Here is a 16,112-nt window from a genome sequence, read left to right as displayed (position 1 = left end):
ATCAAAACATATTTTGTTGCAGGAAGCTGTCGATCGGGAACCGACGCCAGCTGTCAGCGAAAAGGAACTTGAAGGTATGTACATGCAACTTGAAGATCCAGCGGAAGGAGCTTTTATTTTCATTTTTACCAAAATAAGTACCTACCAGCCTACGTAGATCGAAGAGAAACTCATATTGTAGCTACGAGCTACATTTGTTACACTAGCTTCGACTTTTAGCTCGTATTTTGTAGCAAATGTTCTTTTGTTGACATCCCTTCCCCGAATCGCCTCAGAGCTGAAGATGGTCTTTCGGCTGACGGATAAGAACGGAGACGGCAGCATCACGTCCACCGAGCTGAAGGAGATGCTGCACACCAAGCTGAGCATTGACGTCGACGACTCCCTGCTCACGGACCTGATGAACTCAGCTGGCGAACAGGGTACGTGAGTAGCGGATAAGTCGAATGCAGTGAGGGTCGTGTGCTGGGGAAGGTACTTTTGTACGTTTGTAGTGTCCTTGGTACACATTTAACAGGCTCGCATACATGTGGCCGGGGTCTTGGCTCCTATTTATCCGTTGGGACGGGCCCAACTCATCTGTTACGATTATTGTCAGAATAGGGGCTTTATTTACTTTGGTTGCCAATGATCTGTCAGCGAGGGTTACGAGGTATGTAGCAGACCAATTTGAAGTCAATAAATGAGTGGTGCGTAGTAACTATTTTACAGACGGTAGTCAAAACGTTGTGCAAAGATAATTTTTTGGCCGACTCAATTGTTTTATTTCGAAGGTTAAATGCACCGCAAACGTAAAACAGCATCCAATAAAAAGTTTTTTTTTTTAAATAATATTAATACTTTTGCAGAAGAATGATTAAAAAAAGTAATATTTGTCTGCATCAGAATAGTAATTATTAAACCAGCTTAGGTGTTGCAGTTGCACCGAGTTGACAATCCTGCAGATCATCGGGCGGGTGTTGTGTTTACCTTGGACTGTTCACCTGAAGAGAGTGGTTTGATGTCGCTGAACCGTGTTGACCCTTCCACCCAGGACCAGCGCTGACTTGCGCTGACCTTTCGCTGACCCTCACTCAACCTCACTGACCTTCATTATCCAGCTCTTTCCCTCATGGCGCTCTGTGATCCATTGCTGACCCTCTTTGACTATCTGGTTCCTGATCCATTGACCCAAGCTTGACCCTCGCTGACCTCGCTGGCCCATCACTGACCCTCACTCACCCTCCAGAGCCTCACTGACACTCATTGACCCACAACGACCCACACTGACCCTCCGTGGCTCTCATTGACCCACAACGACCCACACTGACCCCCCCCCTCCCCGTTTCCCCACAGCCGAAGGTCTCATCAGTGAGCAGCAGTTCATCACGTGGTTCCTCAAGATGCAGACGCTCTCCCCCTCGGAAGGGGGTGACAAGAGTTCTGACATCTCCACAGACCTGAGCGCTGCCTTCCGACTGTTCGACAAAGACGGCAACGGGTTCATCACCATAGTAAGGGACTCGCGGAATGTTAAGCATTGTCATGACGTGGGGACCAAGCAGGGATATTAGTCGTCAGTACATAATTCGAGAAACGAGAGTCGCCACTTAGGGTCTGAGCACTGAGGATCAGTAAAAGGGACCTAGATTGCGACACTCCCTTCTCATTTGGCGACTTTTAAATTATTGATATGTATCAGTCAGGCTACCGCTAGAGGAATATAAGTTTCACACATTCGGTGCATGCATAGGCGCGGGAGCCGGGGGGGCAGTGGGGGCAGCTTGCCCCCCCAACTCTGGGGCCGTGGGGGCGGTGCCCCCACAGTTTTGAGACGGAATACCACACTTTTTTTTGCAAATGTTTTCTTTTTTTGTTGAAAAAGCCGAGGGGTGAAAAATAAGTGGCCTAAAACCGGTGAGAAAACTAGATTTGGGGGTACCCTAGGTTAATCTCTATTATGGTGTGCCCCCCCAGTCGGAAAGTAGTTCCCGCGCCCCTGGGTGCATGTGCATTGTGCAGGACTTATTTCTTATGTTCACCGGGTGTCCGGGTTTTGATTTTATTGTCTATTAGATTGTTCACGGTATTTACCTTTATGACAGACTACGATATCTTAATTACCAGTCGTTTTAAGATGTCAACAGAAACACTCATGTCCGATAGCTCGTCAGACACCTCACCATCTGGCGATTATATGATTTCATTTGTTTCCGTGCTGACCAGGATGAGCTAAGGCGAGCTATGGAGCTGATTGACGAGCCACTGACTGAGGCCGAGCTCCGCTCTCTCATTCGCATGGCTGACGCCGACAACAACGGCAAAATTGACTATGAAGGTAAGGACAGCCGCCTCAGTAGTCTTTAAGCACAGGCGAACCAATCACAAGTCGGGATATATTTGCACGCATGAGGTGACTCCTTGTTCTGTCTGCTTGACTTTATTGTTATCTTCGTCGAATGTACCTACGGTCAAATTGGGCATAAGTTACACTCAAATTAAAACCTTTCTTTAAAGATAATGCGGAGTGAGGCAGGACTGTTTTGAGTGACAATGTGGCTGCCTAAACAGAGAAAGAGGTATTAAACCTAAAGCATTGAACTATCAGCCAGCTTTGCCCGCCAGCGTTGTGGGAGGAAATACCTATCTGAATCTGGGGTTATCCGCAACGTTCATTCACCCTGCATGCACATGTACGCGGTTTTGATAACCTGTTCTGTTCTCATTACAGAGTTCTTGAAGATGCTGCTTTGATGACACGTCTGCAATCGCAGCCTGTTGCTTTTCTGTGTCTGAATATCGACGTTAACTCCCACAAGTGTATAGCGTTCTCATCCATCGTGTCTTCTGCGTCACCTAGCGGTGTAGCTTAGAAGCTGTGGTTACGATTCTGTCCGCCAGAGGCGCTGTCCTCGGGCTGAGGAACGGCGGCGGATCGTACCGAAGGCCACGGATCACCTAACGGATCGGCAACTCTCCCCGCTTCCCATTGTTATCGGTGTACCCGCGGAGCGGGCTGCCATCTAGCGGCGCGGATATCTTCACTAAGGAGGGGAGCCGGCCGCCCGCCGCAACCAGTGTTAAAAGGCACGGGGAAACGGGTGTGAACGCAACACCCGTCCGTCGTTTACATCCTCAGGATGTTCAGATCAAGTTCAAATCCTTCTCCTCCACGCAGCAACTCTCGATCCGGACTGGACAGGCAACTTTATCTCATGCGGGCTGCTCCCTTGAAGCGCACCACTGCTCCCTAGGGAGCACACCCGTAGCCGGGTGCAGAGAGTGCTTGGGGGGCTGGTCGTCCTGTCCATTGGGACGGGCTCAGCCCCGGTGACTCTCTAGGGTGCCTGTCCATACCAATGTTTCCCCCAATTCCTATAATCCTTCCGGCTCTGCAATGGTCTCAATGGACCGAAAGGGCCTAACCCAACAAAACAAAAACAATCAAAGGTTGTGAACGGATTAAATTACAGAGTCTCTCTAACAGCTGGAATGTTACCATAACATGGAAATGTTACATACTTTATTCCCTAATCAGCTGGAGCATGCATAATGATACAAATGTTTCTAGTCATGCTTGAGTTGTATGAGCAAGAAGCACGTCCTCGCAACTTTAACGTCGTTTTTGGCCGTACACGAAGCCACCTTTCCTCATCCGTCTGCCCATAGTACGAGTTCATCCTCTGTTCCTATCTCGATGGTCACAGGCTACCAGTTGGAGTAGATAACATCGGAGCAAATCCAACGAGCTGGCCATTAACGTGACTATAGGTGGATCTCGGCCCCTGTTTCACGATACGACCCTCCCCGCCGCTACAAGGTATTGACACTTAGCCGGTTTCCATTAAGACGTTGGCAACATTGTGAAGTTTGCTTACGTTTCCATAGGAACGGAGGCACCCATACCTGATGATGCTAGGTACTGGGTAACAGCGTGCTGCTAAACAGTGCTCGTATAGCTTTGGCCCCGAGGCTGGTTTAGCCACGTGTTACATCAGACATCTCAAAATATCTGTGGCTTAGAGCCAGGTCAGGTCATTTTGCACCCTATATATTGCCGCATACTCAATACTCTCTCTCTCTATATGCATAATAATATGTGTAATACCAATAATAATTCAATAAGAGCAAATTGAAAGGCGTCTCATTTGGTCTGGGCGGGTCATCCTTAACACCCTCAAACATCGGGTTACATGTATGTAAACAGTGGAATAAAAACGTTCACCAGCAGTTTTTTACTATAACTTTTGATAGAGACGTGCTAGAGCGATGAAAACACGTCAGATGTGTTCAGCTCGACGATACGGATCGACTGATATGCAGAATGACCCTTTCCGGTCAGGTCATGACCTTCACCTGACGTAAGATTTTCAAAATGACCTTTCAAGGTCAACCTATAGTTCATTCGACGCGTCTCGACGAGAGGAACACGATGCTGGCAAAAGTAATGTCGTGGCTCGTTTGAGTCAAAAGATATTACCGAAAAAAACGTTTTTCGTAAACACGGCTATTTTTGGAGATTTTGCTCTCTGGACGCTAAACCGTTGACCTGAGGTTAAATCTGTGAATAAAACTCAGAAGGACCTGTGAAAGAGCTATCGAATGCGCTTTTCCGCGCCTCTGTAGTTCTGTTGGTTCCCAAGTTATGCGTCGGATGTTTCGAAAATTGTTGAAATAGACAAAATTTGCCTTTAATGACCTCTGGTGACCCGACCTTTGATCTGACCTAAAAAAATGACCGAAGTATTTCCGCCATTATTTTTACGCCCTTTGGAATGCCGCTTACCCCGTGTGGCTACGTAGCCCAGAAGCCGAGTTAGGAGGGGGCGGGGGTTTCATACACCCTCGGCCCGGCGCGGTTGGTACCGTGTACCGGCCCGGCGTGGGTTTATACTTTATGCAAGTAGGATATTTGTGAAAGTTATAGATTTAATTTAATCGGCAGATGAATATTTATCAAAAATGTACTCATGAAATATATGTAAGAGATGACAGCGATCGGAAAATTACCAATTTAGCGATGGACGCTAGGTCGCCCACGTGGGTATGAAAACAACGATTTTCATGACAAAGGATACGATCTCAAATACTTAACCTGTCTCTAACGATTCTTGCCATTCTCATTTATACCATAGGTATCTTCTGAGCTAGCTGAGAAACCATGTTCCGCAGAAAAATCACTTAATTAGCTCCGACACGACGCCCTCAACACGCACGAGGCCGGCCGCTTCCTTAGTGAAGATAGTTCACCTAAATGCCCACCAGGTGGCAGGGGAGACAGATCGCGGGGGGGAGTTGCCGATCCGTTATGTGATCCGTGCGAAGGCCATAGACGTCGCCACGAGGGAAATTAGAGAGTCAATGAGCCAACATTCAATCTAACATCTACACAGCATGCTTGGCAATGAAAGTTTATTTGGGAGAAATGTAGGCAAAACCAAATGGTGGATGCGTACATATAGGAGAAAAATTGAAGATGGTTGTGTGTCAGCTACCTACAATTGCGAACATCGAGATTCGAGAGCTATTAGATAATGACATACACAATCATTTGTTAAGTCCTATAGATTCATCCGAATTAATTGTAACCGAAAGGTTATCAGTATAGGCACACTCACTTTGAATATTATACGCTAAATATTAGATTGTCATCAGGCCTGAATGCCTACAAAAATAAGCAATGCATTCGGTAATGTCATTCGAAAGCATGCACAATTTTTCCTGTCGTAGCTTAATCGGCATTAATCAGTTTCATCTCAGTTTTTATTTCTTCCTGGGGATCGGGTCCTTGAAGAAAATTCAGAAAATTATTCATCGTTTCTATGTCGAGCCCAACTCCTTCATCTGTTGCTCCGGACATCTTCATGAAAAGAGTGGGACACGTACTACCCTGAACGTCTGTTTTCACTGACCTATTTACCAAAGACTGGCAGCGTCTATGTGCTCTGTGGTCGTACCTTCACCGGGATGCGGTAACAGTAACCTCGACGGATTTTTATACGAGTTCCGTAGAAGTCGTTCGAGTGAATGATGTGGGGGTGTCATCGTTGCATTGGTCAGTCTTTTTTGTTCTGTGCTGCATTCTTGTCTCTGTGCTGCGTGACTCATACCTGAGATATGACTGATATAAACAACGGTGAATCGATGAGCATGGCGTTTTCTCCTCAGCGGTATCCGCAATCCGCATAGATCCATTGCAGATGTATGGTGCTCAGCAGCGGTTCAAACAGGTAGCCAGCCGGTTATACTTACTATAACTCTGTTTCGTTTCAAGTTTGCAGCCGAATTGCCCTGCTGAAAGCAGTGCGTGATTTCTGTACATACAGCTCTTACATTTTGAGGCGCAAATTCTTGAGCGGAGGAGCGATCCTCCAAAGAAATTGCGACTGCAAGCTTGATATGGAACATACTTATAGTAGGTAGCCTCAAAATCGAGGTTGCCAAAGAAAGATCGAAGCAGGGACGCAAATGCGATTCCCGATCGTAAGAAATGACCACAAGGGCTTATTTTTCGTGGGATATTTCACCATAGCTAACAAAAACAAAAACAAATGCATAATCACGAAGATCGTCAACATCAGATGAATGTATTTCTAACGGAAGCCGTTCAAAATTAAAAGTGTAAACAACTAGACAAACAAGTATGGGACGAAGAAGGCCGACATTTTCGATTGCCTCTTCAGACAGAATGATCTGTCTAGGTCACGATCGTCTGACACCTAGGCGTATGTAGGTCAGCTTCCGATAGAACCGTCTGTAGTCAAGCCCGCGATCGTGTGGTATCAAACGCAAATATGTCTCTTTTCACGTGTCTACCTCCGTTCTCACGGATTTGCGATTCCAATCTAGCGTCAACAACACTTGACCGAGTAAATGTGACAATACCGGCGTCGATAGAACACGACACTGATTTTTAAGTTAAATAGCTGTATCTCTTGGCTACCTGGTGTACCGATGGACCTATTTGAATTTCGACGAAACGCTTGTGCTCTCTGCTCAGACATGAAAGTTCGAGTACTTTGTTCCATTTTCATTGAAGATTGAAGATCCCGACCCAGACATTCGATGCGTGAAACACATGTTACACTTGACACGTATGACGTGTTAGGCATGATGCATATGAGGTGCAACACATGACACATTAACCCTCGCCCTGGCAGGGGGGGTCGATGCGACCCCCCCCCTAAGGTTTTTCAAAGATAGCGTAAAAACGGAGGCGCGCAGCGCCGCCAAATTTGGCACAGCTTATGGGGCAACCTTTTTACATATGACCTGAAAATTTCAGGTCCCGGTGACCTTGGGTCAGGTCACCAGGTCAGAAAAACCGGTACAAGGTCATGGTCAAATTTCAATTTTCTTTTTGCACCTGTCCAACTCACAGTTTTGGACTGATTTCCTTCAAACTTTCAGGATGTGCTAAGTTCACCGAGTTGTATAACATATAGTTCGTTTTTTGAGGTCACTGACCTGAGGTCAGTTAGAGGTCATTGCGTCGTAATATGTTAAGCCTATGGGAAAATACTAAATTCGGAAAATACTGGAGATATCCGCTTCGTTCTATCACTTTTGTGCTTTGAAACCACAGTACTTAACCCTATTCCTGGCGGGCTCCGCCGGGACAAGAAACTGGCGGGGGGGGGGCCGATTCGCCCCCCCCCCCCTGAGATCTCGAGAACGAAGCAAGATAGCGACAAACGGTAAACGGCATCGGATACGCACGGTCAAGATCTACAATTTTTACTCAGGTCATTTTCCGGTCAGGTCAAAGATGACGTCACAGGGGTCAAAAAAGTCAAAATGGCGGCGCTAGATATGGAGAGAGTTTTTCTCGAATAACTTTCGAATTAGTCAAGATAGGAACAAACTAAGGGCATCATCGTGATCCTCTCGTCAATCCGCATCGAATGATATATATGTGGACCTCGCAAGGTCAAGGTCAAAGGTTGACCTCAGGTCACGTGACCTCGAGGTCATCATGTATATCATTCGATGCGTCTTGACGAGCTGAACACAATGAGACCATCCACGCGTCTGTATCTTGTTCCTGTACGGAGTTATTGGCCAAAAACCTTTGGTGACCTTTGATGACGTCACATGACCTCACAGCTGCCCAACAGCAAAACAGACCTCAAGGTAGTGAAGGTTGATCGTATATGAAGTCATGTATGGTATATGGGGCCATTCCGACCCGTTTTAGTGGTAAAAACAGGGAGTTGATTTTTCCCCCATTGACTTATAATGGGGAGGTCGCGAAACTGACCTGACCTTAGGTCACAGATATCAAAATTCCGAGATATACAAATTGCACATACTGGTACCCTTACTAAAGCCTGAAGAGAAGAAATTGATCGGTCAAAAACTCTAGCTCTGGCGTGATTGCAAACTTTTCTGAGGTAGGGTCACCAAACCGCCTCTGGTGACCTGACCTGAGGTCAGATCAACTCAAAATTTTCAGGCATGTTGCGTAGAAGTCTTTTAGGAAAAGTCAGAAAATTTGAGCTTCCTAGCTCAACGCGTTTGGGAGAAATAACCAAAAAACCTCAGGGGGGGGGGGGGCTCCTGAGGCCCCCCCCCGCCAGGAATAGGGTTAACAGCAGGTCACTTGGTGCTTCTTTGTTTGGTGTACTTATCCATGGGTCAGGTCAAATGAGGTCAACTGAGGTCAAATGACGTTTTTGCCAATAACCTGGCACATAATGACGCTAGAGCTTAAAAAATGGTATCATTGTGTTCCTGGTGATCAGCCAAATCGAATGATATGCAATATGATGCAATTTGGTTAACTTTAACTTAATTCATTAATTTAATTTTACTTAAAATTTAAGAAAAACTTGAGTGTTTCTAGGTGCCATAGGAGCCAATCGCGAGGGGGGTCGCATCGACCCCCCTGCCAGGCCGTGTTATGAAAAATGCCCTGCCAGGGCGAGGGTTAAAGAATTACGCATGACACGTGTGACGTGCTACTTTTGACACGCACGACGTTTTACGCATGACACGTGTGACGTGTTACGTATGACACGTATGACGTGTTACGTATGACACGTATGACATGTTACGCATACAGAGTTTTGCATTTAGCGATGTCTTATTCGCCATCACTGTGTCGAGTTCTGCCTCATCGGAAGCAAATCAAATCGTATTCCGGCTCCGGCGCAGTGAGGGAAAGGAAGTGACTCTTCATGGCCCTGTCGCTCGTGAATAAATCAATATATGTTGACCTCGCAAGGTCAAGGTCAAAGGTTGACCTCAGGTCACGTGACCTCGAGGTCATCATGTATATCATTCGATGCGTCTTGACGAGCTGAACACAATGAGACCATCCACGCGTCTGTATCTTGTTCCTGTACGGAGTTATTGGCCAAAAACCTTTGGTGACCTTTGATGACGTCACATGACCTCACAGCTGCCCAACAGCAAAACAGACCTCAAGGTAGTGAAGGTTGATCGTATATGAAGTCATGTATGGTATATGGGGCCATTCCGACCCGTTTTAGTGGTAAAAACAGGGAGTTGATTTTTCCCCCATTGACTTATAATGGGGAGGTCGCGAAACTGACCTGACCTTAGGTCACCGATATCAAAATTCCGAGATATACAAATTGCACATACTGGTACCCTTACTAAAGCCTGAAGAGAAGAAATTGATCGGTCAAAAACTCTAGCTCTGGCGTGATTGCAAACTTTTCTGAGGTAGGGTCACCAAACCGCCTCTGGTGACCTGACCTGAGGTCAGATCAACTCAAAATTTTCAGGCATGTTGCGTAGAAGTCTTTTAGGAAAAGTCAGAAAATTTGAGCTTCCTAGCTCAACGCGTTTGGGAGAAATAACCAAAAAACCTCAGGGGGGGGGGCTCCTGAGGCCCCCCCCGCCAGGAATAGGGTTAACAGCAGGTCACTTGGTGCTTCTTTGTTTGGTGTACTTATCCATGGGTCAGGTCAAATGAGGTCAACTGAGGTCAAATGACGTTTTTGCCAATAACCTGGCACATAATGACGCTAGAGCTTAAAAAATGGTATCATTGTGTTCCTGGTGATCAGCCAAATCGAATGATATGCAATATGATGCAATTTGGTTAACTTTAACTTAATTCATTAATTTAATTTTACTTAAAATTTAAGAAAAACTTGAGTGTTTCTAGGTGCCATAGGAGCCAATCGCGAGGGGGGTCGCATCGACCCCCCTGCCAGGCCGTGTTATGAAAAATGCCCTGCCAGGGCGAGGGTTAAAGAATTACGCATGACACGTGTGACGTGCTACTTTTGACACGCACGACGTTTTACGCATGACACGTGTGACGTGTTACGTATGACACGTATGACGTGTTACGTATGACACGTATGACATGTTACGCATACAGAGTTTTGCATTTAGCGATGTCTTATTCGCCATCACTGTGTCGAGTTCTGCCTCATCGGAAGCAAATCAAATCGTATTCCGGCTCCGGCGCAGTGAGGGAAAGGAAGTGACTCTTCATGGCCCTGTCGCTCGTGAATAAATCACCATTCGTCAGCCGGCGCATTAGGAGACCGACCGGAGGAACCAAAAACACGACACACAGGAAGGAAATGTAAATAACTCGACTCAGGCGCCTCCCGGTCAAATAACCCAAAACTAAGCCAAATAGACCGCTAATTGAAACAGCATACTGCATTGGATCGACTGCATTGTTTCCAAATTACCAATAGTTAGTTTTCAAGCCGACCAGGAAAAAATTATATTGAAAATATACTCTACAGTTTTCAATCAATTTTATTCTAAACACAACCGATTTCACAGATAAACAACATTTCAACGAGACATGGATCAGAGTTAAATTTTCTACGAAACTGCGACCTTTGCATTTCCAGAACTAGGATCATTACAAATTCACCATGAGTGATCATGTAAACACTTCCGAATACATCAGAACTCATCTCCGGAAAAAATCAGGAAGTTACAAGGTCCTTTTCACGGGCCAGCCGAGTAGGTTCCGGCGGAATATGTTATAAACAGGTTCCTTCTGTATCTCATCAACAAACAACCATGTCGCGTACTTCCTCAAGGCACGCGTATGACAAAATCAACTAGAAAAAGAGGACGAAGAAAGGGCAGAGATTCTACACATCCAGTATTACGAGATATACAAATTTGACCTCGAAAGCAGCGAAAACGTCCGTAAGCGACCTTTCGCTGCTCACGGAGCTGTTCAGCCTCCAGTGTGCTGCATATGAGCGTTGTTAACCCCATGATTTCGTTTTTTTGTAAACATCGAACAGCACAATGGTTCCACAATGGTTCACGTGGTTCCTCAAGATGCAGACGCTCTCCCCCTCGGAAGGGGGTGACAAGAGTTCTGACATCTCCACAGACCTGAGCGCTGCCTTCCGACTGTTCGACAAAGACGGCAACGGGTTCATCACCATAGTAAGGGACTCGCGGAATGTTAAGCATTGTCATGACGTGGGGACCAAGCAGGGATATTAGTCGTCAGTACATAATTCGAGAAACGAGAGTCGCCACTTAGGGTCTGAGCACTGAGGATCAGTAAAAGGGACCTAGATTGCGACACTCCCTTCTCATTTGGCGACTTTTAAATTATTGATATGTATCAGTCAGGCTACCGCTAGAGGAATATAAGTTTCACACATTCGGTGCATGCATAGGCGCGGGAGCCGGGGGGGCAGTGGGGGCAGCTTGCCCCCCCAACTCTGGGGCCGTGGGGGCGGTGCCCCCACAGTTTTGAGACGGAATACCACACTTTTTTTTGCAAATGTTTTCTTTTTTTGTTGAAAAAGCCGAGGGGTGAAAAATAAGTGGCCTAAAACCGGTGAGAAAACTAGATTTGGGGGTACCCTAGGTTAATCTCTATTATGGTGTGCCCCCCCAGTCGGAAAGTAGTTCCCGCGCCCCTGGGTGCATGTGCATTGTGCAGGACTTATTTCTTATGTTCACCGGGTGTCCGGGTTTTGATTTTATTGTCTATTAGATTGTTCACGGTATTTACCTTTATGACAGACTACGATATCTTAATTACCAGTCGTTTTAAGATGTCAACAGAAACACTCATGTCCGATAGCTCGTCAGACACCTCACCATCTGGCGATTATATGATTTCATTTGTTTCCGTGCTGACCAGGATGAGCTAAGGCGAGCTATGGAGCTGATTGACGAGCCACTGACTGAGGCCGAGCTCCGCTCTCTCATTCGCATGGCTGACGCCGACAACAACGGCAAAATTGACTATGAAGGTAAGGACAGCCGCCTCAGTAGTCTTTAAGCACAGGCGAACCAATCACAAGTCGGGATATATTTGCACGCATGAGGTGACTCCTTGTTCTGTCTGCTTGACTTTATTGTTATCTTCGTCGAATGTACCTACGGTCAAATTGGGCATAAGTTACACTCAAATTAAAACCTTTCTTTAAAGATAATGCGGAGTGAGGCAGGACTGTTTTGAGTGACAATGTGGCTGCCTAAACAGAGAAAGAGGTATTAAACCTAAAGCATTGAACTATCAGCCAGCTTTGCCCGCCAGCGTTGTGGGAGGAAATACCTATCTGAATCTGGGGTTATCCGCAACGTTCATTCACCCTGCATGCACATGTACGCGGTTTTGATAACCTGTTCTGTTCTCATTACAGAGTTCTTGAAGATGCTGCTTTGATGACACGTCTGCAATCGCAGCCTGTTGCTTTTCTGTGTCTGAATATCGACGTTAACTCCCACAAGTGTATAGCGTTCTCATCCATCGTGTCTTCTGCGTCACCTAGCGGTGTAGCTTAGAAGCTGTGGTTACGATTCTGTCCGCCAGAGGCGCTGTCCTCGGGCTGAGGAACGGCGGCGGATCGTACCGAAGGCCACGGATCACCTAACGGATCGGCAACTCTCCCCGCTTCCCATTGTTATCGGTGTACCCGCGGAGCGGGCTGCCATCTAGCGGCGCGGATATCTTCACTAAGGAGGGGAGCCGGCCGCCCGCCGCAACCAGTGTTAACCCGCGCCCTGGTGTGGGTCTGAGCCACCTTCGCCCTGGTGGGGGGGGGGCCAAAATGACCCCCCCCCGTCTAACTCGAAAACGAAGAGGGCTAGGAAGACGCGGAAAAAAGCAAACGAAAGCCCATAACAAGTACGTTCGAAAGTATTTCGGTCATTTTTTCGCTAAGGTCAATATTGAGGTCGCTAGAGGTCATCATAGGTCAAATTTCAGTGTTTTCGGTGTTGCCGGACATATTCCGCTGTAGCTCGGAAACTAGAAGAGCTAGAGAGCCGCGGAAAAAAGCAATCGATAGCTCTTTTCAAGCTCTTTCGCCAAGGTTCGTCAGATTTGACCTCAGCTCAACGGTTTGGCCTACAGAGGTCATGCAAGGTCAACTTGGCAAATTTCGTTGAAAATGTTTTTAACTATAGCATGCATTCACGAGAAAATAGAGAAACGATTCATGCACCATCGTGCTTGGCTCGTCGAGACGCGTCGAATGATATATAGTTTGACCTCGAAAGGTCATTTTGAAAATTTGACCTCAGGTCAAGGTCATGACCTTACCGAAATAGGTCATGCTGCATATCATTCGATCCGCATTGACGAGACAAACACGATAAACGTCGAATGGAGTCTCTATCTCTATTCAATAACAAGTAAGTGCAGAAAAACCGCTGGTGACCTCTGGTGACCAGGGAGATGACCTAGCGTGACCTCAGCGAGGTCACAAGCAAATGGTTTCACATGGGCTGTGATTTGCTGACCCAAGACACTTCAATAACGAAATATAGGAACAATCACGCCCGATTTAGCTGAAAAACAACTACTTTTCGATTCTCCCATTGACTTATAATGGGGAGCAGCGATGACCTGACCTGACCTTAGGTCACATTTATAAAAAATCCGAGATAGCCATTTTGTAGAGCTGGGTGACATCTTCAAGTACTGTAAATTTTACATCGATCGGATAAAAGCTGTGCCTTTGAGAGAGCTTTGAACTTTTTTAGAGGTGGTGTCAGTTTTGGTGACCTTGTGACCTGACCTGACCTGACCCGAACCCCCCAAAAAAGGACATGATGTAAAAATGTTGAATAAACAGCTATACAAAGTTTCAGGGCGCTAACTCAAGTGGTTTCTGAGTTATCGCTGAAAAACCACAGGGGGGGGGCCAAAATGGCCCCCCCCCCCCACCAGGGCGAAGGTTAAAAGGCACGGGGAAACGGGTGTGAACGCAACACCCGTCCGTCGTTTACATCCTCAGGATGTTCAGATCAAGTTCAAATCCTTCTCCTCCACGCAGCAACTCTCGATCCGGACTGGACAGGCAACTTTATCTCATGCGGGCTGCTCCCTTGAAGCGCACCACTGCTCCCTAGGGAGCACACCCGTAGCCGGGTGCAGAGAGTGCTTGGGGGGCTGGTCGTCCTGTCCATTGGGACGGGCTCAGCCCCGGTGACTCTCTAGGGTGCCTGTCCATACCAATGTTTCCCCCAATTCCTATAATCCTTCCGGCTCTGCAATGGTCTCAATGGACCGAAAGGGCCTAACCCAACAAAACAAAAACAATCAAAGGTTGTGAACGGATTAAATTACAGAGTCTCTCTAACAGCTGGAATGTTACCATAACATGGAAATGTTACATACTTTATTCCCTAATCAGCTGGAGCATGCATAATGATACAAATGTTTCTAGTCATGCTTGAGTTGTATGAGCAAGAAGCACGTCCTCGCAACTTTAACGTCGTTTTTGGCCGTACACGAAGCCACCTTTCCTCATCCGTCTGCCCATAGTACGAGTTCATCCTCTGTTCCTATCTCGATGGTCACAGGCTACCAGTTGGAGTAGATAACATCGGAGCAAATCCAACGAGCTGGCCATTAACGTGACTATAGGTGGATCTCGGCCCCTGTTTCACGATACGACCCTCCCCGCCGCTACAAGGTATTGACACTTAGCCGGTTTCCATTAAGACGTTGGCAACATTGTGAAGTTTGCTTACGTTTCCATAGGAACGGAGGCACCCATACCTGATGATGCTAGGTACTGGGTAACAGCGTGCTGCTAAACAGTGCTCGTATAGCTTTGGCCCCGAGGCTGGTTTAGCCACGTGTTACATCAGACATCTCAAAATATCTGTGGCTTAGAGCCAGGTCAGGTCATTTTGCACCCTATATATTGCCGCATACTCAATACTCTCTCTCTCTATATGCATAATAATATGTGTAATACCAATAATAATTCAATAAGAGCAAATTGAAAGGCGTCTCATTTGGTCTGGGCGGGTCATCCTTAACACCCTCAAACATCGGGTTACATGTATGTAAACAGTGGAATAAAAACGTTCACCAGCAGTTTTTTACTATAACTTTTGATAGAGACGTGCTAGAGCGATGAAAACACGTCAGATGTGTTCAGCTCGACGATACGGATCGACTGATATGCAGAATGACCCTTTCCGGTCAGGTCATGACCTTCACCTGACGTAAGATTTTCAAAATGACCTTTCAAGGTCAACCTATAGTTCATTCGACGCGTCTCGACGAGAGGAACACGATGCTGGCAAAAGTAATGTCGTGGCTCGTTTGAGTCAAAAGATATTACCGAAAAAAACGTTTTTCGTAAACACGGCTATTTTTGGAGATTTTGCTCTCTGGACGCTAAACCGTTGACCTGAGGTTAAATCTGTGAATAAAACTCAGAAGGACCTGTGAAAGAGCTATCGAATGCGCTTTTCCGCGCCTCTGTAGTTCTGTTGGTTCCCAAGTTATGCGTCGGATGTTTCGAAAATTGTTGAAATAGACAAAATTTGCCTTTAATGACCTCTGGTGACCCGACCTTTGATCTGACCTAAAAAAATGACCGAAGTATTTCCGCCATTATTTTTACGCCCTTTGGAATGCCGCTTACCCCGTGTGGCTACGTAGCCCAGAAGCCGAGTTAGGAGGGGGCGGGGGTTTCATACACCCTCGGCCCGGCGCGGTTGGTACCGTGTACCGGCCCGGCGTGGGTTTATACTTTATGCAAGTAGGATATTTGTGAAAGTTATAGATTTAATTTAATCGGCAGATGAATATTTATCAAAAATGTACTCATGAAATATATGTAAGAGATGACAGCGATCGGAAAATTACCAATTTAGCGATGGACGCTAGGTCGCCCACGTGGGTATGAAAA

General features: G+C 46.5%; 1 protein-coding gene across 2 annotated transcripts in view; it reads left to right on the top strand.

Annotated features, from left to right (window-relative positions):
• LOC122384753 (calcium-binding protein E63-1-like) overlaps positions 1-16,112 on the top strand; it is a 31,179-nt gene that overhangs the window by 13,972 nt on the left and 1,095 nt on the right. Inside the window, exons 3-8 of one of the 2 annotated variants that reach the window (XM_043372463.1) lie at positions 23-74; positions 276-422; positions 1,336-1,372; positions 11,262-11,382; positions 12,095-12,206; positions 12,600-12,814. In XM_043372463.1, the coding sequence (XP_043228398.1) occupies positions 23-74; positions 276-422; positions 1,336-1,372; positions 11,262-11,382; positions 12,095-12,206; positions 12,600-12,622 (492 nt within the window). In that variant the 3' untranslated portion in view covers positions 12,623-12,814. Of the gene's footprint in view, positions 1-22; positions 75-275; positions 423-1,335; positions 1,494-2,205; positions 2,318-2,710; positions 2,926-5,304; positions 6,128-11,261; positions 11,383-12,094; positions 12,207-12,599; positions 12,815-16,112 lie in introns of those variants that run through there. The other variant, XM_043372464.1, reaches the window with a different exon arrangement.

This window comes from Amphibalanus amphitrite, unplaced genomic scaffold (assembly GCF_019059575.1).
Source record: "Amphibalanus amphitrite isolate SeventyFive unplaced genomic scaffold, NRLGWU_Aamphi_draft 000197F_arrow, whole genome shotgun sequence".
In the NCBI taxonomy this organism is placed as follows: Eukaryota; Metazoa; Arthropoda; class Thecostraca; order Balanomorpha; family Balanidae; genus Amphibalanus; species Amphibalanus amphitrite.
Note: the sequence above shows the minus strand (reverse complement) of the source record. Positions and strands in the feature narration are given on the sequence as shown.